The 24,730-nt window shown below is 39.6% G+C and overlaps 1 protein-coding gene across 3 annotated transcripts in view; it reads left to right on the forward strand.

Moving 5' to 3' along the window:
* map2k5 (mitogen-activated protein kinase kinase 5) overlaps positions 1–24,730 on the forward strand; it is a 54,778-nt gene that overhangs the window by 11,806 nt on the left and 18,242 nt on the right. For all 3 annotated transcript variants that reach the window (XM_069173914.1, XM_069173913.1, XM_069173915.1), the window contains exons 9-19: positions 7,249–7,288; positions 7,407–7,475; positions 8,610–8,691; positions 9,685–9,746; positions 12,535–12,583; positions 12,708–12,781; positions 14,221–14,271; positions 14,365–14,436; positions 16,413–16,442; positions 20,892–20,918; positions 21,279–21,311. In XM_069173914.1, the coding sequence (XP_069030015.1) occupies positions 7,249–7,288; positions 7,407–7,475; positions 8,610–8,691; positions 9,685–9,746; positions 12,535–12,583; positions 12,708–12,781; positions 14,221–14,271; positions 14,365–14,436; positions 16,413–16,442; positions 20,892–20,918; positions 21,279–21,311 (589 nt within the window). The remainder of the gene's footprint in view (positions 1–7,248; positions 7,289–7,406; positions 7,476–8,609; positions 8,692–9,684; positions 9,747–12,534; positions 12,584–12,707; positions 12,782–14,220; positions 14,272–14,364; positions 14,437–16,412; positions 16,443–20,891; positions 20,919–21,278; positions 21,312–24,730) is intronic.

The raw sequence follows: 24,730 nt of genomic DNA on the forward strand, positions 1-24,730 counted from the left end.
GAATCGCATTCATGCTAGTTACTGTTGTAATTGTCATTTAAGACCAGTGTCAACTGCAGGTAATTCATTGTGTAAATATATTCATTAAATGAATGTATGATGATTTTATGAAATATTTTATATTGTAAAAAATATTACACATACATAAGGATGAGGAAGTTGTTTAGCCTAATTAAAGTTTGTAATTTTATAAATGTTGAACTTGAGGAGTTAATGTTTTCCTCAGTTTTCATTTTTATAATTACCTGCTCAAAATCATCAGACTGGCGATGCATTACCTCCCCTCCTCTGACGGATCTAACACGCTCCTCTTCAGTGCTGAGGTGTTATTTGAGATACAGTATATTCACATGTTAAACATATCTACAAGATTATTTCTTTTCTCTGTTTGGAGGAATTTAATTTACTAGCAGAACATTTCTGACTGGTAATATCTGAAATGGCCCTTTTAGTGTGACAACAATTAAAGATCAGCGATGCAGCATCTTGGACGCCACACGGCACCCCAAAGAAAAGTCTAGCATTTCAGAATTCTTTTTTTTTTTTTTTTACCTGCCTCGTTTGACAGATCCTACGAAGTGTACGTTGACCAATAGGATAAAGAGTGCATCACATATAGTCCCTCTGTTGCCATGATTAACAACTTCTTGACCCTCCTTCCGGATGGCACAGCAAGTCATGCACCAACTCGAATGATGGTCGGTCCGGGTCATATGTGCCACTCTCCTGACAAAGACACGGCAAGAATTTATGGCCTTTTGATTGTCTAATCTGACCCAGTTACCATCGTGAAAGACAATCGTGTAGTCTGATCCCGGCATTAGGACAACTTGAAAACTCGAGAAGCTTGCCTAATGATTACAGCTAAAACCTTTGGACAACACATAAATGGAGCCGACAACAAGGTAACGCCAGAAAATCTGTTTTTACTAAACTCTGTCTGGCAGTATCTCGTGCCATCAGATCCAGTTCAAGAACAGAACACAGAACAGTTCATGGCTCAGCTTCTTCATCAAGTCTCTCATGCACACAGCAACACTACTTAGTGAAGTTATAAACCACTTACTTTGGTTTTTGATTGACTGATTGATTTCAATCTTTAATTTGTTTAAAAAAAGACAGAAAATAATAAACAAAGGAAAATTATGATACTTGTTTGACACATCTGAAATTTTATCTGGTTGCAGTATCACAAAGAATTTAAACATTGACCAAAACGCATACATAAACACATTTAACATTATAAACCCATAACTCACAATCAAGCCTCGTCATTTGATTGATTTGATGTTCATTTGATCTAGTCGTGAAGGCCATATTTAATTCTAAGATTGATGCTGCACAAAAGAGTGCCTTAGTCTAACCTTATTAAAAGCCTGATATCTCCGATTTGATGGTAATAATTGTTCAGCTCAGTTAAAAAACAAAGGCCGACATTGATGGATGGCTGGGTCAGCATGTGGCTATGGAGCGCTGAGGTGTTGGTAACATCCAATTGAGTCTAAATGGCTCTGGGTCATAAATGAGCTGAAAAGGTTAAAAGGTGGGGAGCCGTTCGTAGAGCTATTCACATGTGATGAGCCCAATATAAGCTCTTCAGAGTTCATTTTATTGTTCAGCCTTAATATGTTACTATGATAAGCTGATTCATAGAGTTTCTCGAGGGGCTGGCCTATGATCTTTCAGCAAATTTCTTTTCCAAATCAAATACTAATAAGTGCACAAATACAGTACACACAGAATATATTGATGTGCACATACTGCAAACATAGTATACACTTTCACATCATGGAAAACTGAAACCCTTTAATGAACCCAAGTGCTTTGTTTTGGTACTCAAACATGCAACCTTTGCTGCCCTGTACTGTGCCTGTCTAAATCACACACACACACCTGCACTGCATGCATGACCCTTCATGACCTCATGCTTGTGTTGGACTGTCGCCTTGGGGTTTGCCAGCCTGACCTATCTGTTTGTCTTTTCATATATATGACAGAAAAGGTCAAATATAAGCTAGACTAGTCGTTAGAGCTAGAGGAAGCTCAAAATTGTGAATTTGTAACAAAATTGGTGTTAATTGTGTTTGTGGCCTTGACATCAGCTCCAGAAAATTCAGTAACTGCTTCCCTGTTTCTTTCATTTTAATTACTTTGTCACAGTCAGAAAAAGATTCAAATATTTAATCCTTTTCTTCCCTTGGTGTCGCCTTTGATGTGATGTTGACAGGTCATTAGTTGGTGAGGTAAAGAATAATGGCTTACTGATCTCTGTGTAGTGATGTATTAAGTCTGGCTGGATTTCTCACTTTAACTATTCTAGTACAATTATTACAACTAATATGAAGTGCTCTCCTTTTTGTAGACATCTCTTCACGAACATTTCTTGCCAAAAGTACATTAACAAATTTTAAGACAAAAACAGTGAAGTGTGTGTGTGTGTGTGTGTGTCACCACATAACCTTTATCATGCTGGGATTTTCTGTTGCTTCTGACCTGGTAGCACAGATCACAAGAGTCTTGGTTGAATCACTATAATTTCCTGTCCATCAGTGTTGACCCCAACCTTTGTTTTTTTTTTCCTGTACAGAGACAAATGGGCATTATATTAACATGGGTTAATAAGAAAACACTTGTTTTCAACATGTATTTCACATGTATTTTTTGAAAAGTGTTTGAAAGAGCGGTAAACATTTTACTGTATCAAACAGGAAATTAGCCCGTTTGTAAAAAAAATACAGTATGCATATGCATTGAGGGAATGTACAGACTGCATGCTTGCTCAGAAACCAATCCTCTGTCCTTGTTCAGCCTCTGCCATTTGGACCACCTTATATTGGGCTCATCACATGTGAATAGCTCTACGAACGGCTCCCCACCTTTTAACCTTTTCAGCTCATTTATGACCCAGAGCCATTTAGACTCAATTGGATGTTACCAACACCTCAGCTCTCCATAGCCACATGCTGACCCAGCCATCCATCAATGTCGGCCTTTGTTTTTATTACACACTCTTTCAGAGGTCCATCTTGCCCACCAATCTAACTGACTCCACGGCTTATAAATACAATAACAAGGACATACAGGCTATTTTCATGACTTGTGGATCCTGCAGTGCAATTAAAACGAGCACATTTGCCTGGCTGTGACTGTGGTGACATCTACTTAGACACCCATGGCTGTTCCTTCAGTGTCTCAGCCCATTTTCTCCATTGATTTAGCTTTTTCACCTCATCGATTAGATTGTATATTGAAGGGCCAAACCTCTTTGGTTAATTGATGTCAGATTTTCCTTCTGTGTCAAGAACCAGGTGAATGGGATTTCAGGTTTCACCTGGCATCACAGTGCCTCTCCGAAGAGTGCTGAATGCACAATTTTGATTGGATTTTGGCAGATTTGGCAGAAAATTCACTGATGAAGCTAGAAATCTAGTTTGTGGTGGCTGTTTGGTACTTTTCTTTGGTAAACTTGCTGTAGTGGTTTGGAGCCGGTAACTTGGATTTGTTTTGGAGGAGTTGTACTATGAATGCAGAACTATGACGCTACAGTATCTAAATACTCCTCAAATACAGCTTAATATAATATTCCTGTAATAATTGCGATCATTTTGGTGGACTCTCCCCAACCAATCGCTAGTGACTGACATATTCAAAGTAACCCGATATATATAAGATATTCCTGTATAACACTTAACATAACTGTCATAACACAGACACTGAAAATAGTCTAAACCTTTCGGCCAAAGTTTTGTCCTTTTTGCTTCACGTCTTTAGACAATTAGGCCAAATCATTATAAAGCTGCCAAGCCACCCGTATAGCTGGATTAATTCAAACAGGAGCCCATGTCTTGCGTAAAACATTTGAAAGAAAAGTAAAAAATAAAAATAAAAATAAAAAAAAAAAGCTTTTTGAGTGCTTTCTGTGAAAGAACCACTTAATAGTTAAGAACCTGAAGAAATGTAATCTGAATTCTGGGTAGAGAAAAAAAAATACATTAATCCAAGGGCCCAAATTCTGTTTAACAACCTGTGTGACATGATACCCCCAAGTTTTTATTTAAACGGGACAGTATTTTAATTCTGAAAACTACAAGAGACACACAAAGAACAGCTCAGCTGCTGTCAGACTTTTTGCCACAATGTCACACAATATACAATTTAAGCAGCTCTTACTGTCCTTGCCTGGAGGTGGCAGCATGGACGTTTATATCTGCAGGTGTAAACTGTTCCAGCTCTTACTTTCCTTTCCTGGAGGTTCTGCAGTGAGGTGCTATGTAGAGAACCGTCCTGACATTTGACCTTTTAAGGAAATACATTGACAGCAGTGTTTATCTTTATGACATCAAACATAATGCTACACGGTTATTGTCCCTTTCACAACATTTTGCTGTTTGACTTTGCTTAAAATCTTAGATTAGATGATCTTTATTGTCATTATACTCATATAATATAAAATTTTACATGGCACCTCTCTTTTTTAGGTTAAACAAAGCAATTAAAAAGTGGTACCAGATGAGTCGAGTGAGTGTGGGGCAGTTTGACTTCAAACACCAAAAACGGTTGTGTTGTTGTAATCTCCTTCTCAGCCACAAGGGGCCTTCGCTCCAAAATAATGTCAAGGTCCATTCAGAAATTAAAGAATGTTCACTTGCACAGAAAGACATCAATTAAAAAAAACATTTATTTTTGAACTTGTCAGGATTCTTACCTCTAATGTGACGGATAATTAAGAAGCTTATTTGTGCATGTTTGTGTGTATGTGCATGTCTGTCTGTGAATGTCTGTGTTTAGGTTTCTGTCTGTCTGTGTCACTTAGGAGACCAATTACAGCAGTGTCAGGTGAGATAGTCAGGCAGAGAGAAAGGCAGCCCGCCGTCCATGTGGTAGTGTAGACGTACCACGTTAGCCCTGATCCCGGAGGCCAGTCTCTCCAACCCGCAGCCCCAACTTCAGAGACATAGAGAGAGGCCCTATGAATACTGCATGATGGAGCTTTTATTACAGAGCGAGCTGGAGTGTAAATAAGATCTAGGCAATGGGGCACGTTTACTGGGGTCAGATCAGGGGGAAGTGGCTTGGGGGTGGCTATGTAACCTTGTCCCCATGTCTCCCGCTGTCACAAGCCTGTCACTGTAACTCATACAGTGATGTTTGGCCCTGACGTGGTCAAGGACAGTCTGAGAGTAAAGCTTTAACCAAGCAGTAGTCACACCCGAAAACATGCCCTAAAAGAAAATTTGTCTAAACTTGGCTATTTAACCATTTTGGTGTCTCTTTTAATTATCACCCTATACAAATTAACTATTTGTTAACATTTACAGTAATACTGGACCTGTCAGTTTTTTTTACAAGTATGATTAGGAAACCATTCTGTGAACTATACTGTATATGGATGACTTTAATTTATATTTATCTATGTCTGGTCAAAACTAATCTCAGACATCAAGCCAAAAATAACAGAAAAACAACATTCACTTTAATAAACAAATGTAAGTTTGGATGGCGTTAGACAAGGAAAACTGGCGCATCAAAGGGTAACTATAGTATCAGTATGTCTTTTAGCATGTCTAGACTTCTCTACGAGAACTACAAATGATTTAGCATTGTAAAGACTCGGTTTGAAGTCTTCTCAGGCTGCCTTATTCACACAACCTGCCCAGTCAATATTTAACATGTCTACCCCTGCGATCTTGCTTCAATTAACATCTTCGTCTTAATTAAGAGGCAGCAGTCATGCTCAACTGATATTGATTGTAGCTCAAAGATAGACTGAGGCATCAAAATGAAAACAAGGCCATCAGCCTCATGTGCAACGAGCTCTGTTTCAGGAAAGATGACACTTAAGATCAAAAACACTCAGAGTCACTGTTGGGGCAATCAGAAATGACACCGACCGCTTAAATAAGAGGAAAAATAATCAAACTACGATGTGTACGATAAAAAGATATGATGAAAATAGTCAGTGAGACGTGGCTGCAAACAAAGAAACGAATGAAGTGTTAAATACCTCAGATTACTGTCGCTTCTCCAGACACCTGGAAATGTAAATGATCTCTTTCTTTTGACAATCTCTCAAATGTCTGAAGTTTGTTTTTGACTTCAGGTCATAAGACTGTTATCAAAGACAACGTAGCATAGCTACAGTCAGAGACCAGTGTTGTAACTATGGGTAAATACATTACATGGCACTAATAGGTGTCATTAATTAAAGTCCGTGGCCAGTTTAGAGGTATCTGGCTGAAGTGCAAAGTGATACTCTAATCTTAGACACATTAATCACACCTTGCACCATACACAGTCTCCCTAGAAGTCCCACTGACAGGTGAGGAGCCAGGTATCACATTTACTAATCCTGCTCGCAAGCTACCCAGCTTGTATGACGTACACAGAACCCTCCTCATCCTCATCACCTGACAGCTGTTGGACAGTATTTGTCCTTGATGATTGTATGCTGAGAGGCATTGTCACTGGTACCGTAAACTAACCTTCAAGGGCTGTAACTAAAGCCGACGTTTGGCATTAAGGAGTTTGATAATTAAATCATTATGGGGCCGGTCTGTGACTGCGGCCTTAGTTGGAACTCAAAACTCTGTCTGGAACAACTAGAGATAGGGCTGACTGCATCTGGTTTTGGGTGGTGACCTCTGACCTTTTAAGAGAGATGACAGGCATTTTGTCATGCAAATGTTGCCTCTGGTATTGCTCAGAAACTCACAGACTTAGGGAGGTTTTATTGCCACTAATGCTGGCGAATAGAATGTTTTTATTACCGTTTTGGTGCACGATGACAGGAATTAACATCATCAGTTTGTGATTGCTTTAATTTAATATTCATTCATTTATTACCCAATTCAGAACATTGGCGTTGCATCTTTTTTCAGAAACAGAGTGTGGGGCAGTTTCATTGAACAGAAATGTTCCTTCATGTGGAAAATATGCACCCGTATGCAAAAGGTATTGTCCAAAATGGTTCACATATTCCCCTGACATGAACATCTTTGAAAATCTGAGGTTAGTTGTAGCCAAGGTGGAGAAGGTTGTCTTGAACAGCCCAAAAATATCTCAAAACTTGAAGTAAACTAAAAGGCAGAGATACTAAATGTTGACTAAGATGAGTGTCCAAACCTTTACATGTCATAATTACTTCTTTTTTTTGTATTTTGTTCCTAAATGTCTGCTTGTTTCGCAGGTTGTATTTACATCTTATTGTGTGAGTTTTGTTTCATGTTATCTTCTGTTTTGTCCCTCCAGAGCGTACCATGTTATTGGAAACCGGGTTTTAGCTGTCAAGGTGAGAAATCCTTTCATTTACATGATGAGTCCGATTCTTTCATCTAGTTTATTAACAAAACGTGTTAGTGTTGGCTTTATTAAAAGGCTGTTCCTTTTTTCCTGGTGCTGGATTACAGGTCATTCCCCTGGATATCACAGTGGAATTACAGAAACAAATCATGTCAGAATTAGAAATTCTCTACAAGGTTAGTTTTGACTGATTTAATCTGTTCCTCTTCACCAAAACAACTCTTTATTTTTTTTATTTTTTTTTTGTCTTTCTCCAGTGAATCTTGCTGTCCTACCACGCCTACATTGTTAATTAACCATGAGCATAACTGATGAAACGCCATTAATCGCCTCTGGTCTTTCAATCGAAGCCAGGGATCAGTGATACATGAAAACACACATACACAGGACTCTGCATGTCAGTTGACTGATCACCGACTGTGAATTTCTTCAGCCCAACTGATACTAAACTTTTGGGACCGATACCAATATTAGGCACAAAAAATTCCTATATTGGCTGAAAAATGGTCATCAAGCTCTCGTGACAAAGATATGTAATGAATGCAGCATACTTTACAGTTTAATGATAAACTTTTTTTCCAAAATGACATCAGTGCGTTAAAACAGTGAGCTTCAGTGAGAATATAATGTTTATTACATTAAATCGTTTTTAAAGGCACTATAATTATGAATGAAAAAAAAAACATAAATGTAACAATTTTGAAATACCCCAAAGCATGTTTTTCTGCAGTATGTCCTGAATTTTTGTATTTTTTATTATAGGACAACACATACGCTGATACTGATTTATCTGTAATGGGCCAGTATCGGCAAGTAACAATTTACCAACCAATAAATCGGTCGAGCTCAAATACTGTATGTACCGGTCCAAACATTGTAGGAATAAACATTCACTTATTTTGAGCTTGAATGAATGATGTGATCATTAAACATGAAGAGAGGGACAATCACCTGAGCTCAGTATATTTATGTTTGTCCAGGGCCTCATTTGGCTCAGCTAGCCCTCTTCTCATGGAGTGTGTGTACAATTATATGATAACTTAAATAGTGTTTTTCAAACAAAAACGGTTGACAAACTTCAAATGGATGCCTTTGAGCAATGATTAAAATCATTTAAGCATGAGCGATTTGGAGACGGTTATGTTTTGTTCAGTTCAGCTGTTGCACCTTTTGCAGTCAAATTCCTGCTGACTTTTCTCTCAAATTGACAAGTTGGATCACTTTAAAAAAAAAAAAAAAAAAGAAGAAAATCACATTTGAAATTTTGGGCTTCTCTTTACTAATCACATGGTCTGTGCTCTTGATTGCAGTGTGATTCACCCTACATCATCACTTTCTTCAGTGCCTTTTTCGTTGAGAACAGGATATCCATATGCACAGAATTTATGGACGGTGAGTTTCTCTGTGACTTGAGCAAGCAGCTCTTATGTTCTCTCTTTGCTGGCTACAGTTGTGTAGAAGAAACTTGAGGGAACAGTCTTCTGTCTCTCTGCTGTGTATCCATTTTCACTTCTGCAGATCAAGAGAATGTTTGATCGCCGCGAGCTGCTTAGCATGCCGGTGTGCTAAAAGCTACAAGGGCGTGATGAATAGTGACTTAAGTGCATTTGTAGGTTTGTTTGTATGTGTGTGCACCTCGACTGGTGTGAGATGGGGGACTGTCTGTGTTTTTGGGTGCGTGTGTTTGTCCAAGCGTGTGTTAATGCTGTGATTCCCCTGTTTCACACATTTGCCAGCTTGTCAGCGGAGTCTGTATAACCTCTGTTACTTTGGAACTTTTCTTTGATCAGTCGTTTTCGGTGTTCTTTGAATACTAAAATCAAGGTATTACACTATTCAGAAAACTGAATCTACAGGTAAATATGTACAAAAGTTGCATCAGAAAGGTGAAATACAACTAATAATGAATATAATAGTGCAGACTCCCTTTAATTTTGAGGCATACCTGGACTGTGTCCTCAAGAGCAGTGGGCTATTCTGATAATATCCAAAATAATTTGAATGTGGTCTTAAGTGAAGAGTTTTGGTAAAGGTGTTGTCATTGAAATATTTGTTTTGCTTCCTTCAGGTGTGCTTGGCTTTAATGAAATATATTTGAATATTCATTTTTGTACATTTCCGGCATGATATCAACTGTTCCTTTTTGGCAAAAGTTTCAGCTGAAGCATTATGGAAAATGCAAGTTGACCTTATTTATGTTCAGCCCGGATTCAGATGCCATTGCAAGCAACATCGCAACGGCTGTTGTCTCGATTGTAAAGCTGAATGGACGAAATGAATTTGTCTCCGATGAGCTGTAAATGCTCTTAAGATATTAATGCGTAGTTTATACAGAAGGTGAAGTTATTCAGCTGCCTGTGTTAATGAGCGATTTGTCTTCTGCAGGTGGATCTCTGGACGTCTTCAAAAGAATTCCAGAGCACGTTCTGGGGAGGATCGCAGTGGCGGTAAGTTTTCATTCGTTTAGGTACACAAATATTGTTTTAGAGCAAATAGCATTTTAATGACTTTATACCAAGCGGCAACCAACAGTGTCGTCACCTGTTGGTTTGTGAACTGCCGTTCTGGAGCCTCGCGTTCGCCATCTTACTATTTTGGACCGTATTTGGACAAGCTGGGCTGGTGCCAGGAGACTTAGCCCCGCCTACCAGTAACCTGACTGCACTGCAGGCCTGTCAATCAAACAGATACTGCTCCAAATAATCTGCTTTTTCAGGCCTACTACGTAATTAATGATCAAATTATTTTTAAATGGACCACCAGAAAACCTTTTAGAAGTAACTTTAGCAAACACCATTATGACTTGTGAACAAAATTGATTGACTTTGTATTTCATGAGAGAAGTTGAAATGGATTATGTGGAGCCAGAGCCTTTTTGAAACCAGCCCCTAGTGGCCCTCAGTGGTATTGCAGTTTAAGGCCTCAATTTTGTACACCCGGTAGCTTTGTCCACTTTCATATACAGTCTTTGCTATATACTGTGTTTATATCAATATGTTTGATTTTTGGGAAATCGTAAGTATGTGATATTTTGGAGTCAATTACTGTTCTGTATTGCTGCTGCTTTCATCTCTCAGATATAATCGCCCACGCAAGCCGGGCAGTCCCAGTTTTTCGTGTGACCTGTTATTTATTTGTCGCATTCAGAACAGGCCGGAGGCAACAACTCACTCGATTTATTAATGAATTAAAGAAAAGAAAACCACCGGTGTGAATTTTTCAATTCACCCTTATTTGGGGAAGTGATGGACAAAGTGAGTGTTTTTCTCCCCTTGTTCAGCTCCCCTCTTTTCCTTTCTGCCTCATTTTCTACTCTGTTAAAACTAGCATTTTGATCGAAATGGCCTTGATGTTGATTAATGCGCGTCTCCTTTCCACACTCATTACCCTTCTCTGGTCTCCACTTCCTCTTTTCTGTCTCTCTCCTTTAACTTTGTCCGTAATCAAACAATGACAGCTATTTAGTCAGTGTTAATTCTAGTTCGCAGCTTTCCCTCTTTTCCACTGTCACAGTTGTTAATTATCACAGAAGGAAAAACACCCAAGAGGGTGTGAGCGAAGCTGCACCCGCCAGTTGTTGCACTCGCACCACAACCTTTCAAAGCAGCAGGACTTCAGAGCGCTTTTGTGCTTTCTTAATTTATCTAAGAGGTTGCTGTGAATCAGGGTTTGATGACAGGAGCCTTGAGGCAAGAATCAGATCTCACATCCCATAAATGAAGAAATCACCACAAAGCATCATTACACAATTGGAAGGGAGTAATACTTAAATACTTACGACTTACTTACCAGGCGCCCCAACCTACTTACGGAGTTTCTTTCATTGCAAAGAAGCAACGTTTAATTTCCTGGCTCCTCCCTAATTGTTTAGCTCCTCGCTTGATCTTCTTGAGAGACGAGTCATCCTGCTGGTGTGTGTAGTCGTTTTATTTCAGTGGCAACCCAAAGCCTGTCACCACACTTGAGGACAGGACTGATCATTGCCTGGCAAATTGAGAGCTTTAATGTTGAACTTGGTTCTCCTTTTGCCACCGCAGTTTGATAGAAACTGACATTTCCTTTTTCCTGTTATTAAACCTTCAAGATAGCTGAATTTGTCTGCTTGGGGCAGCGCTTCTACTCACTCAACATATGTGAGGGGTTGAACGTGTCCCATGTACTGCAGAAGAATTCATGGTGGAGATAATTATCCTCTTAAAACTGCAGCGCATCACACTCCGAGACCCCAGTCAGAGTCTGAGGAAACCAAAAGGACAACATCATGCATAAATGGCAGAGATGTAACCTTCAGGTCAGCAAAACGGACACTCTAGATCTGTGCTTCTGTTAGTTATTCTGTACGAGCAGAAGTAGGAACAAGTCGCTCTGCTGTTGGAGTCCAATGCTCACAGTGTTTGTAATTGGCATTTATTGTCCAGAGCGACACCACTGTTCTCCCTTCATGAGCCTACAGGAGCCTTTTTAAGTCTTTTTCAAGATCTAAAAAAAAAAATCACATTTAGATTAGAATAGCAAATTTTGATGACACCTCATTACTGGAAGAAAAAAAAAAAAGCCCTCCTATATTGTCTCGTTTTTTTTTTTCAGCGTACAGAATTTCCTAAGTAGGCCGATATGTGTAAACACACATCATGTATCAAAGAGACAGCACCACTCCTGATCACCATTCAGTCAAAGACAACGTCAATACAACATTAGCAATGTGTGTGAACCCTGACAGCACAGCAGTATCCAAAGCTTTCGACATTTCAGGATGAGCCTTCTCTGACCCCTCTTAGGAGCTCATTGACCACTGGAGGGACCTGTTCATGGCAGCCATGTTATGAGGCTCATTGTGTCATAGATGTAGTTGGTCAAAGTACATTTTTTTGTTTTTGTCATGGATGTAAAGGGTCTCACAGAGTGATTAAAACACAGTTGAAATATGACTCAGAATAGTCTTCATTGTGAGACCCTTGTGGACATATTATCAGCTGGATGAAACTCTGCAGTGTCAGAATGGACTCTTGAGTAGCTGTTTCAGGACTGAGCGATGACATTATAGGCTGAATTCAAATTTGTCTAAATTCTATACTAAGGTCAAGGGTGTTTATGTTCACACGTATAGTTGAACTCTTTTGAAGCAGAGGTGGAGATAAGCACTTCTTATGAACCCACCTAATTATTCAACCCGGCTGGTTAAATGCCGAATGTTGCTAAAATTGATATTTCTTTTCCTGCTGCCCGTGTCTATAGGTAGTCAAAGGCCTGACGTATCTGTGGAGCCTGAAGATACTTCACAGAGGTGAGTAAGGTAGTGCACAGGCTCTGTGTTATTAAAAAAAGAAAAGGAAAAAAAGAGCAGACTTGATAAAGACAAGCTGCAGAGTGCTGATGTTGCAGTTCTATCAAGCAGTTTGTCTCCGCAGATGTCAAGCCGTCCAATATGCTGGTGAACACCCGAGGACAAGTCAAGCTCTGTGACTTTGGTGTCAGCACGCAGGTACACTGATTTGTTTGTGTGAGCGTGGCTGAGAAAGAGAGAATGGAAGATAGCACAGCTGCACGACCACAGTCTGGTTCAGCTGGTGCGTTTGTGTATGCACAGGTGTGTGTGTGTGCGTGTGCCTGTGTGTGCGTGTGTGTGCGTGTGTGTGTGTGTGTGTGCGCACGTACACGGTCAGCTTGTCAATCACTACATTCATTTCCCACTCAAGACGTCAGTGCTGTCCCGTGGGTCTTCACCTCACATTAATAACCCCCCCACCTCCATTGTTCTGCACTCTCCAAAAAAATCACTTGTTATAATTATGACCCACACACACTCAACACCAAGCCTCATTGATATGTATTCAGTAGATTGGGGAAAGCGTGGGTGGCAGACAATAGCCTCGTCATTGTGTGTGTGTGTGTGTGTGTGTGTGTGTGTGTGTGTGTGTGTGTGTGTGTGTGTGTGTGTGTGTGTGTGTGTGTGCGTGCGCGCGCGCGCGCGTGTGCGTGTGTGGATATTAGTGTGTGTTTTGTAATGTAATCATCAGGGACAGACCTTCACCGTTCCCCAAAACATCAACCCTGAGGACTGTCTGCTTTTCCAACACACACGCACACATACACACACACACACACACACACACACACACACACACACACACACACACACACACACACACACACACACACACACACATACATACATACATACATACATACATACATACACACACATACACACATACACACGCACACACACCATCCGTTCTGTGGCAAATTGTTAGTCATTTTTAACCTCCACTTCCTTTGCAACTCCAAGGTGAATTTTACACCCACAACGTGTAACACATGCAGCGTTGACTTGTCCTCTGTCTTTTTATATATTTTTTCTGTTTATCTCTCTTACACACACACACACACACACACACACACACACACACACACACACACACACACACACACGCACACACTCTCTTCCTCCCTCTTTCACACTCTGTAGGGCATGCTTTAAAAAAAAAAAAAAACAGCCATGAGGGAACAGACACTCATTATCACAGTCCTGTCATTGATGGCATGTGCTATTGTGTCCACACACACACACACACACACGCACACGCGCACACGCACACACACACACACACACACACACACACACACACACACACACACACACACACACACACAGACTCACACAGACTCACACAGACTCACTGATGTCTCCTTGTCTTACCTCTGTTCCCTCGTGCGAGGGCCGAGTGCTGCCCGAAATATCAACACTGACATGTCAATAGATTTAGGTAATGTAAATTAGGTCTGTTTTTACTCCCTTTTATAGGGCAATGAAATAGAGACTCTGAAAGGTTTTTTTTTTTATATTATTGAAGAGAGGGAATTGATATTTATTTGCGGCATTATTATCTACTTCAATAATGTCTATTAATTTATTTGCAGTTGGTGAATTCTATTGCCAAAACATATGTGGGAACTAACGCATACATGGCGGTGAGTTACTCCTTATGTTTAGTCTCATGTCAGATAAGTTTACAGTTGTATTAGTAACTTTGTCCTTACAGTTGTTTTGCTTTTGCTCCACAGCCGGAGAGGATATCAGGAGAACAGTATGGAATCCATGCAGATGTATGGAGTGTGGGAATCTCTTTCATGGAGGTAAAAAAAAAAAATGGTTTCAAGCTGTACCTGGCATTTGTATGTACAATACTGTAATTAGAGCAAAAGTGGTCCATTTAATGTTTTCATATTTACACATTTAAGGCCTTTACACACAATACCCACCTGCAAATATTTCACATTAAAACTATTCGTACCGGCAGCGATGCAAATGTGCGACAGCTGTTAAACTTTTTTTTTTTTTTTTTTTTTTTTTTTTTTTAATGGTTCGCATCAGCTTGTTAGAAAACAAGATCTTGTCGTGCTCCTCTTCACTTATGAAAGGAAGAGGTTTTGGTACAATAGTCCAACTCGCTCTAACACCTGCTCGCTACCTGCTTACTACCAACTTTACTACATCCAAAAGGAAACTACACAAACTACTAACTACCTTAATAGACTAATTGTTCAATGATGCTACTTCATACTTTGTCATTTTTGTGCTTTTAGTCCTGGTGACTAGAGACACAAACAATCAATAGTGTCATTAGCAGTTGTGATGTCCACTTCCTCACTGTGATTGGTTGATGCCTTTACATGAGCTGCGAAAGCTCAGAAAAATCAACCTCCCTTCAAAAAAAAAATAAGGTCACTTTTTCGCAGTGTAATGTTCGCTTTTTGTGTAAAAGTACTCGTTACAAAAACAACAGTTTGAAAAAATATATTGACTTGTGAATCAATCGTATGAAAAAAACACCTCTAGTGTGTAAAGACAGTACAAATCTAATAAATGGTAGTGTGTGTCTTGTTGCTCATTGACCTGAGTGTGTGTGCATCAGTATCTCTGGTCATCTGTCTACATCGCGTTGATCGAGCTCTTGACTGACACCCCGTGTTTTCAAACATTTTAATTTCAGTATTACACTTCCCTGGTCTCTTGTCCTCCCACTGACTATTGATTCTCCATCTATTTGTGTCTGCAGCTCTCCCTCTGCAGTATAACAAATGATTTGGGCTCCTGCCCAGCCTTTGTTTGTCAATAATGTTTAATATCACTGCAATTCTAACAATAATGGATGAGATCGCAGTGATGGAATCGTGTCAGAATTATTGACATGATCTCCGTGTGATGAAGATGGAGTTGTGTAGCAGTGGAGCCTGTTCTCTTTGTTTCTCACTGTGGATGCGTGCATTAAGCTAAATGAAATGGCTCTCAGTCCCATTCAGTTTGTATTGATCTTTAGCCTGCTAGTTGGTCTATTTATGTTCAAGGAAAGAGGTGAGCGTTGTGACGTTTTAATAACGTAATGTTGCCACTAAGCTGCCCTTGACCAAGATGAAAAATGCCCACCCCGAGTGAATTGCCAAATGTCAGGGAGAACTGTCACCCAACCCCCCAGCGAAAATACCCAACACACACACACACATTGCATACAACCATCCCACAATCCTGTTCTCCTTCTCCTTATCCCTCTATTTTGTTCTCTGCAGGTGGTAATTGCAGGGGGGTTATTAACTAATAGCTGATGTTGTTTGATGAGGAAGTGTTATCAGCAGGTGGGCACTAAGCTTACCTCAAAGACTGAAAGTCTCAAGTTCTGCATGCTTCAGTGGCTTCAGCACCATTTTCCTTCTTGAATTTCATGCCGTTAAGACAGACAGTGGAAGGGCGTGCATACATTAATGCATGTGAACAAAGATATAATTCATACTGTAAAAATGAGGGATACATTATTATGCTCCTCTGTAGTCTAATAGAATGAAATGCAGTGGACATTCAAGAAATGATTTATTTTCCGAAGCTTATAATTTGTCAAAATAAGTAGTGACTTGACTTTTTACGGCGACTTTGTTGATATCATTGATTGCACTATATTGCATAGACACACGCTCTCACATTACCCGTTAGTAGGGTGGTTAAAACAAATGTTTCCAGTCATTTTACAGAATTGTTTTTTCTTTTATTTAATTTATTAAATGTATTTTGTTTCAATATATACTCAGGCATTTATGATTATTTGTTCTTCTCTACACAGCTGGCGCTTGGCATGTTCCCCTATCCACAGGTAAGTCATTTTTAATGTTGTCTTTGTGTTTGACTTGTATTTAAGGCTCACTGTTATCATTATGCAACTGATTTATATCTGAAAAGCTGAGATTTTTTGATAGGAGCCGTTTTCCTTCAAATCATTTTTGCTGGGTTGATTTCTTGTTGCAGTTTTCGATCTCATTAACGGTGTTCGTGATAGATAAACGTCAGTGTCTTTGCTGCAGATTGTATTAATTAACTTTTTAATCAGATTGATGAAACGAGGTTTAAGAAGATCCCACCTGATTCTAAACCTCTTTGTAACATTATTTTAATTTTCTAATTTTCTTTTAGTGTTCTTGCTTTCTGTAATGAGAGACACTGATCATAACCCCTGAATGAATTTAAGATGTCTGCCAACTTGGAGCTTCTATTCCCTCTCATCCAGATTTATGCAGATTAGTTGTTGCTATACAACTTTAAATGTATAAAGCTACACTAGGGTTCGTTCTTTTTCTCTGGTACACTAAGTTAAAATCCCGCTCAAATGTAATTGCCGACCACAGAAGTAGTTTCCCAATCCCCATCAAGTCTTAATTAGTCCTTTAAGATGGGTTTATCTCACTAATCCCTAGCTGAGCAATCTGAATCTGGTTACCTCAGGTTACCTCCTGGCTACCCACCATCACGAGAATGCGATGGGACATATTTGAGATTGAAAGAGTTTCCCATTTAAATTTAACTATGATTGTGTAAAATTTTAGCTTCCAAAATGGTAATTATACAAAAGGAAATTTGGGATTTTAATGTTTACATCTCAGCCATGGACACTAATTTGACAGGAGTTTTCCTGTGTGCTCAGTGTATGCAACACCGAGACAGCTCCATCAATCTATTGAAACTTGACTGTCGTTGACTAAATAAGCTGAATGTGTTGTAAGTCCTGCACTATTTGCCCAGTGTTTGTCTGAGTGACTGCTTCTTATCAGGTGCCAATTATCCTTCCTGGCAAAGAGGGAACAGATTTATTTAACATTGGAGCTGGATAACTTGAGATATCAGAAATCTCAGCATATATGCGTTCAAATGTTGTCTTTTAGGTCATTGGTAATTTACAGGTTAATGTCCATTGCCTCTGTTTAAAGATGGTATTCCTAAAAAACCGACAAGAATTAATTTAGCACCGAGTTGCATGTTTACATGGTGAACAGCTGTGTTAGAGACTGATGTAGCTCGTCACCTATTTTCACTGTGTTGATCATTAATTCCTACGTCATGACGAAAAGCAAACTGCAAGTGCAACACAGCAAAGGTGTATTTATGCAGCACTTAAATTGTACAGTGATGTAAATGTCACACAGTGGTGTGTGTGTGTGTGTGTGTGTGTGTGTGTGTGTGTGTGTGTGTGTGTGTGTGTGTGTGTGTGTGTGTGTGCGTGCGTGTGCGTGTGCGTGCGTGTGTGTGTGTGACTGCAGCCTGAGGCGTGTCTGATTCCCTCATTTAATACTGTCATTATCATGTTAATTGTTAGTGTGTGAATGGTAGTTTAGTTCACCCTTGCTGATATGAGAGAGGTGGACAAAATATGAGAAACAGCTCTGTTTTTTTTAGTTTCGGCTCTCCGCCGTCACGCAGCTTCCCTCATCTCGGTGTTAATTTTCCCCTAACTCCATATGGCACTGCAGACAGTTCACCTGCAGGCTGTAGCAGAGCAGTGTGGCGAGAGCGCTTGGATCCAGCTCGTCAGGCGCAGCCAGCCAACGTCCTCGGGCCTAAGCTGTCATTTTTGCAGACGCTGGCACAGCTGTCTGCGCAAAACCCCCTGCTACACTTCACAGAGAACGTTGTAGCACAGGCTGAGGCAGAAGTGGAAGATAAAAGAGAGCGACAGAGATTGAATCGCCACTGTAGACTAGTGGAAGATACTGAATGAGTTGATAAAAGTTGAATTTGGCTTTGGGGCATTTGTGATTTGCACTTTAGAAAAAACAACAACAATTTAAGCAGTGTTTGGGGTGTTTTGTTCACCCTTTGAAATTCAGAGGAAACGTGCGTGTGCTTTCCACTTGCTTTTATTCATGGATGTTGTTTAGTTGATGCGTTATCTTTCATTCATTCGTTTGTGTCTGCGTGTGTATGCACGCACAGCAGAGTCATCATGTTTGTCATGATTAGAGATGGTCTCTTTAATTCCACTTCACCACATGTCGCGATTCATTTGCATTCTTTGTCAGGAGTTAATGGAGTTTTGCACGGCTCGCTCTGAAAGTCTTTGAAGACACCAGACCTGATGTGATGTGTATACAGCCGCCAGCACTATTGTTTCTGATTGATTTGTTGTCTTTTTGCTTGCTCTCTGGTTGTTTTTGTTTCTCTTCATTTTGTCATATTTTCTCAAATTTGAATGGATTTGTGGATGAAACACCGTTGTCACAACGTCAGTCCTTTCTGTTTGTGTTTCTGCAACTTCCATTACACATCGCTGCGTCCATCAAACAATATAGACGCTTTCCCTTTGTTGTTTTGTTTTTTTCCTCTCAATTGAAATGGAAAGGAAATAGTATCCATTTCTACTGTGTACTGTGTGTTGTGAACAATGTGTGCTGTAATTTTTTCAGCTCCAAACTCTTTTACACTTCGGTTGTTCACGTGTCGTTCTGTAAGAAATATTTCACTGCCTTCGGCTTTACTTTCAGGCTTTAGATTACTTTAACATTGAACATACTCAAACATTTTGAACAGTTTGATCTTTGTTTGGATTCCTAAAGACCGATAAGATGTTTTTAATACGTGATAATTTGACTTGATAGAGCTTCCTCTGTGACTAATTAATCAGGTGGTGTAAATCTAAATTTACCACATAGTCTAATTGTAGGATGACAGGTTGTCAGTTTGAAGCAGATCAGAGAAGAGCTTCAGTACTTCGCATGGACTTTTAACAACCTAGAATTTCATTGTAGCACATGCAGACCAACAACCAGCACGCCACTGTGTTACCCAACAGTAAAGAAAAGAAGAGAGGAAAGGGCCTCTCTTTTTCCCCTTTTCCATCTTTTTATAGCTTCAGCTCTTTAAGCAGTGTTTATTAAGTTGCTTCTAAAAATAATTTCACATCTAAAAATGTTATTTTTGTGACTTTTTGTTTTCATACCGTTTTATTTTCAACTAACGAGAAGCGCTCAAGAATTTCAGAAAACTGAAGAAAGGCCTCATCGGAAAATCTTCGTTTACATATCACGTTAAACAATGTTTACCCTCAGGATGAACATGCAGATAATGACATCTCTACCAGATTATCAGCACACACTGATGAGAGTTTCAGTCAAGAAGGAAAGATAGGGAGGGATAAATAAACCTTCCTTTTTGATATGTGGTCAAGCTACCCAGTACAAGAATAAGAGCTCAATTACGTTTGAATAAGTTAGTCTCCCACTATCCAATTTCAACCCCTGGAGCAGCATGCAATTTTGTTCTAGTAATTATTTCTGAACAAATTAGTTTTCCATAGTTGCCTTTAATGTGTCTGAATCAGGCAAAACTGGATATAGAGGCAGTTTAGGAGTCTCTTGGTATTTACAGAGGGTGAAAACCTGTATTTAATCGAGTGAATCAATAAGTGCTCTAATGCACTGTCAAAAGACCTGGAGAAATGAGCAATTTATTTACCAAACATTATTAGACTTTTAGCTGAGCCTATAGGTTTTGAGCCTTGTGTTATTTAGTCTGTGTGATGAAGTTATAAATTTTGTTTTTCAGAAATTAAAAACAGGCTTTTCCTATAAATTCAGCCCCTTGGGGTTTTAAACAGGAAAACTAACTGCTTTCAGTAGTTTCACTGCAGCGTCACACATTTGAAGACAAAGGCAGTGTCTTCATCTCCCAAACAAGAGTTCTTTTCTAGCGAATATTATAAAGAACGCGTCCTTTCATATGTTTTGATTGTGACTACAGTAATAAATCAAATAAGTACCAGACACCACAGATGTTTTTCCCCTGAATTTTAAGCTCAGCACCAGTTTTCTGGGATTCTTCACCTTTTTAAAGATCTGCTTTCTGTCCTCTTGCCCTTTTTTGCCCAGTCCAATTAACAACACCTTTTGTCATCATGTATGTACGCCTGTTTAATTCATCGTTGCACCTGTGACACAGACACACTGAGCGTGCTCGTCATAAAGCTTCCTCGATACTGTTTGTAACAGATATTCTACATCCCAGCATATCTAGATAACCTGGAGGGCAGAAATAAAGTGCTCCTCTGAAAATTTGCATTAGTGGATCTTTTATCCTCATTCTCCACAAATGAGAGCAAGGCCATTAACATTTGTGTGTTTTCATTATGTAAATGGTGTCAACACGTACTCACAAATTGCCAACAGGAAAGCAATAATTTTCTCCTCGTGATCATAATGTGTCCAAGTGCATCGTCTTGATTATGACACGCTAATTACATATGGCCTCGTCTCTTTTTCTCTGTGTTGCCCTGCAGATTCAGAAAAATCAAGGATCTTTAATGGTAAGTTTGATTTCAGTGGAAGAGGAAGAAAGACGCTAGAGGTCTCCCACCGTATCGTCCGTTACTCTTGGTTGACTCTCCCATTTGAGAAAAACACTCAAATTGTGTTTTTGCAACAAAATATTAGATCATGCTTAAACTGCTGGTATTACATTAGGTGGCATTATAGAATAATAAAAACACTGAGAGGCTGAAGGGTGGCTTTGCCCGAGCTCGCTGCATTTGATTAATCTAGGAAGATACTTCTTTTTTTTTATCACACTATTGATTTTCCTTATTGCCAAGAAATTCCATGTAGTCTAACGTGTTTTTTTTTTTTCTTTTTTCTTTCTTCATCTCCATGTGCCTCTCCTCTTCCAGCCTCTCCAGTTACTGCAATGCATCGTTGATGAGGTGAGTCGTCGTCTTATGTGCTTTTGCATCTAAAGTCAGTCCTAATGGCCCGGAAAGCTTATATTTTGTTTCCTAATGAAGCAAACCATTCAGGCGGCTTTGCTCCCCATTCACTCAACCCTTCACCCTACGCAACTGCCTCAGGCAATACACATATGCACATGCACATTACTGTAGAGGTGGGACCTCTCATGACTGACACACAGACAAAACACAGCCCTGAATTCTGTATCCTACAGAGCCAGGACCAAAGAAGGCCAAAATGTGGTTAACCAGGACCAGGCTGCGTACTGCACTGGCTGTTTGTTTTTGTACAAGAAGTCAACAGACGCACAACAAAGTACATGATTTAAGAAGTCATTTAAACAAACGGATCTATTCACTCTGTAAAATACGGGTGCCCTCTGTTTTGTTTTGTTTTGTTTTGTTTTGTTTTGTTTTGTTTCAAATCTTAAATTCATTCTCTTCTACTTTCCAATGATTGAACAATTCCACACTGAAACGAAAAACCCAAACCTGAACAAATCTCATAAACACTAGACGAAGCAGTTGCACACTACAACGGTATGTGATGAAATCAGGATAAATGATATCTGGCAGTTTACAACCCTCTTTATGATGGTAACATCCGTTTCTAAGATGCTGTGGCGTGCTCTTTCCTTTTCCAAACACACAAAGTTTATCAGTTAAAGTATTTCAAACACCAGGCGAGCACGCAGGGTGACCAACCTCAACAGTTTTCATTACCTGATGTATCGATATGCTGCTCTGTACATGAATAAATAATCTCACACTCCCTACATTTTTATCACAAGCAGGAATCACAACCTTTCCCTCCTCTCTCTTTTTTTTCTTTGCTGACACGCATTAATAACCCAAAGGCCTCAACAACATTTGGAGCCTAAACCAGCCCTCACCCCCCCCCCACCCCCATCCCCACCCCCACTCCCCCACCCCTCACCCGCCACCCCCCTCATCACCAGCCATATCGCACATTAAACATACAATGTCACTTGTCCTTAACTGCCTATAGATTGGCCGTAATTAATAATTAAATGCTTTCGGTTGTAATGGATTGACCTGGGCTGAACTGTTCATTAGTCAGCTAGACGTAGCCATCACTCAAACTATTTTTCCTGTGCCCTTTGCCGTCTCCCCTTGAGGCGAGAGAACGCTCTCTGTTGTCCCTGGCGAGGCAGCGCCGCCTTACTGTCCCAGCTAATACAGTGTTTTGGAGGAAGGGACAAGAGGATAAGCTCTCGTTGGAAACATGAAGTCGCTCGTAGAGAACGTGAAGGTTGAGGTCTGTAATTCCTCACAACAGTTCATCTATTGCAGCGTGTTCACAGTTAGTTGTTAGTTCGGAGCAGAGTACAACTTGTAGATGACTTTTCTTTTATTTGTATTTCGCAAATAAATACACAATTCGATGCGTTTGCCTGTATCCCACGGAGGAGTTGATTTAATGCTAAGGTAGTTTTAGACACACCTGACTTCAATATTGTGGGCAGTGTGATGAATTACATTTGACTCACTGACATTTTGTAAATATTGTTCATTAAGTTTACACTGTAGATGTGATCCAAATATTTTGTTATTTCCTTTGGTGGTGATGCTTTGATATTGTGTGTGACTTATCCACCGGGAATTTAAAAGTTGCTTTAATGGCTGAATGAGTAGTACGCTCTTGTGAGTGGATCATTAATATTATTGTAACTGGAGGTGTTGGTGCGTGTGTGCTGCACTGTGTGTGGCAGTCTGCTTCTCTTTTTTTCCTTTCTTTTTAAATCACTCATGAATGTACACAGTGAGGAATGGGCTGAGGAGGGCAGGCCCAAAATAAAGACTCAATAAATACAGAGATTAACATTAGGTTCAACAATAGGTAGGCACACAGATTAACAGGTATACAAAGGATTATGATTTCCAGTTGAGTAAATGTCAAATATAAAGAAGTCTTCACAGAGGAACATTAGTCTGACCACAATTCAGAAATAAATGTTATGTGGTAAGGAGAAAATTATGATATAAACATACAGATAAATGTAACAAAGAAGAGAAAAAGAGGTCGCAGTTTATCAGATACATTGACAGAAAGACTTGGTGCATCAAAGTTTAAAAAAATCTTTCAACATTTGTGAACTTGCCGAGAGAGATCTCTTTAAATGGATTCGACCACCAAGCCAACACAACAGAATTTGAAAAATTAATTAGAAAAACATGTTGGTGTATAAACTGTTCCTTTGTTTGTGTGGATTCTTTGATAGAAATGAGTTAGAATTAAAATAGTTGAATGCATATTTCTAAGATGGAGTCTGAAAAGTGAACAAAAGCTATATTGCACATTCAGCCCACAAAACATAGACTCTGGTTTAAGGACAGTAAACTCTTTGATCCCTGAATGATGAGGGTTACATTTTTTAGTCAGCTTTGATTAGTTTCTATTCACTTGGATGAGTATTTGGAGAAAACCAAAAGAGGCTGTAACCCCAATATAATATAATGTCCTTGAAATATGAGGCTTTATCACAGAAAGAGATACACACAGCGGTGATCTTTCCTTTGTAAGGACTAGTCCGAACCACACTCACCCATGTTTCAGAACTTATATGTTTGTCATTGATTCAAGACTTAAGTTATATTGAGGCCAAAGGCTTGTGCTTATGAGGTAACTCATGTGTGTTTAATTTCAAAACCATAAGATATAATCCAGTGTATTTTTTGTAAACGTTAGTTGGTATTGGTCCATGGTGGAGTCACATGCTAGCCTCGTCAATCCGAGGTCTTGAATGAGAAGTTCTCTGCAGTTGTTCCTACCATCTGTCTGCTGTCCTCCCTCATTAATGATCCTCTCTCCTCTTGTTTGTTGAATAGCAAGTGGCTCCGCTAATAAAGAACTCCCACTTTATTTTCAAGCCTGTAATTACTGATCTAATTTTGCCTAATAATTGCTTCATGGCAATGACATGTATATTTACTTGTACCCTTGTACCCTCGTAGTGTGTGTTCTGTCTCTTAGTGGAACACATTGACAACCAGAGGAATAATTCACACAGACCAGCCACTTTCATCAGCCTGCTTGTCTTTTGTGTTGTCGCCCGCTGCCACATCAAAGCTGCAGCGGTGTTCCTCTCAGCTGGAGACATGAATACATTCATAAATGTGTGTGTTTGTGTCTGCAAAAAGGTGCATGTGCATGCAGATATGTGGGGAAAGTGCAGACAGAGATTTTGTATCAGATTTAGCCTACACAACACATAAATGAGTTGTGTAGTCAACACTTTATACATACTGTGGCTGTAATTGATCTTGTTTTCTCTCTCTCTCTCTCTCTCTCTCTCTCTCTCTCTGCACGTGCGTGTGTGTGTGTGTGTGTGTGTGTGTGTGTGTGTGTGTGTGTGTGTGTGTGTGTGTGTGTG

The sequence above is a fragment of the Embiotoca jacksoni genome, unplaced genomic scaffold (genome assembly GCF_022577435.1).
Source record: "Embiotoca jacksoni isolate LCO1_2020_lvr unplaced genomic scaffold, fEmbJac1.0.p SCAF_6, whole genome shotgun sequence".
NCBI classification, from domain to species: Eukaryota; Metazoa; Chordata; class Actinopteri; family Embiotocidae; genus Embiotoca; species Embiotoca jacksoni.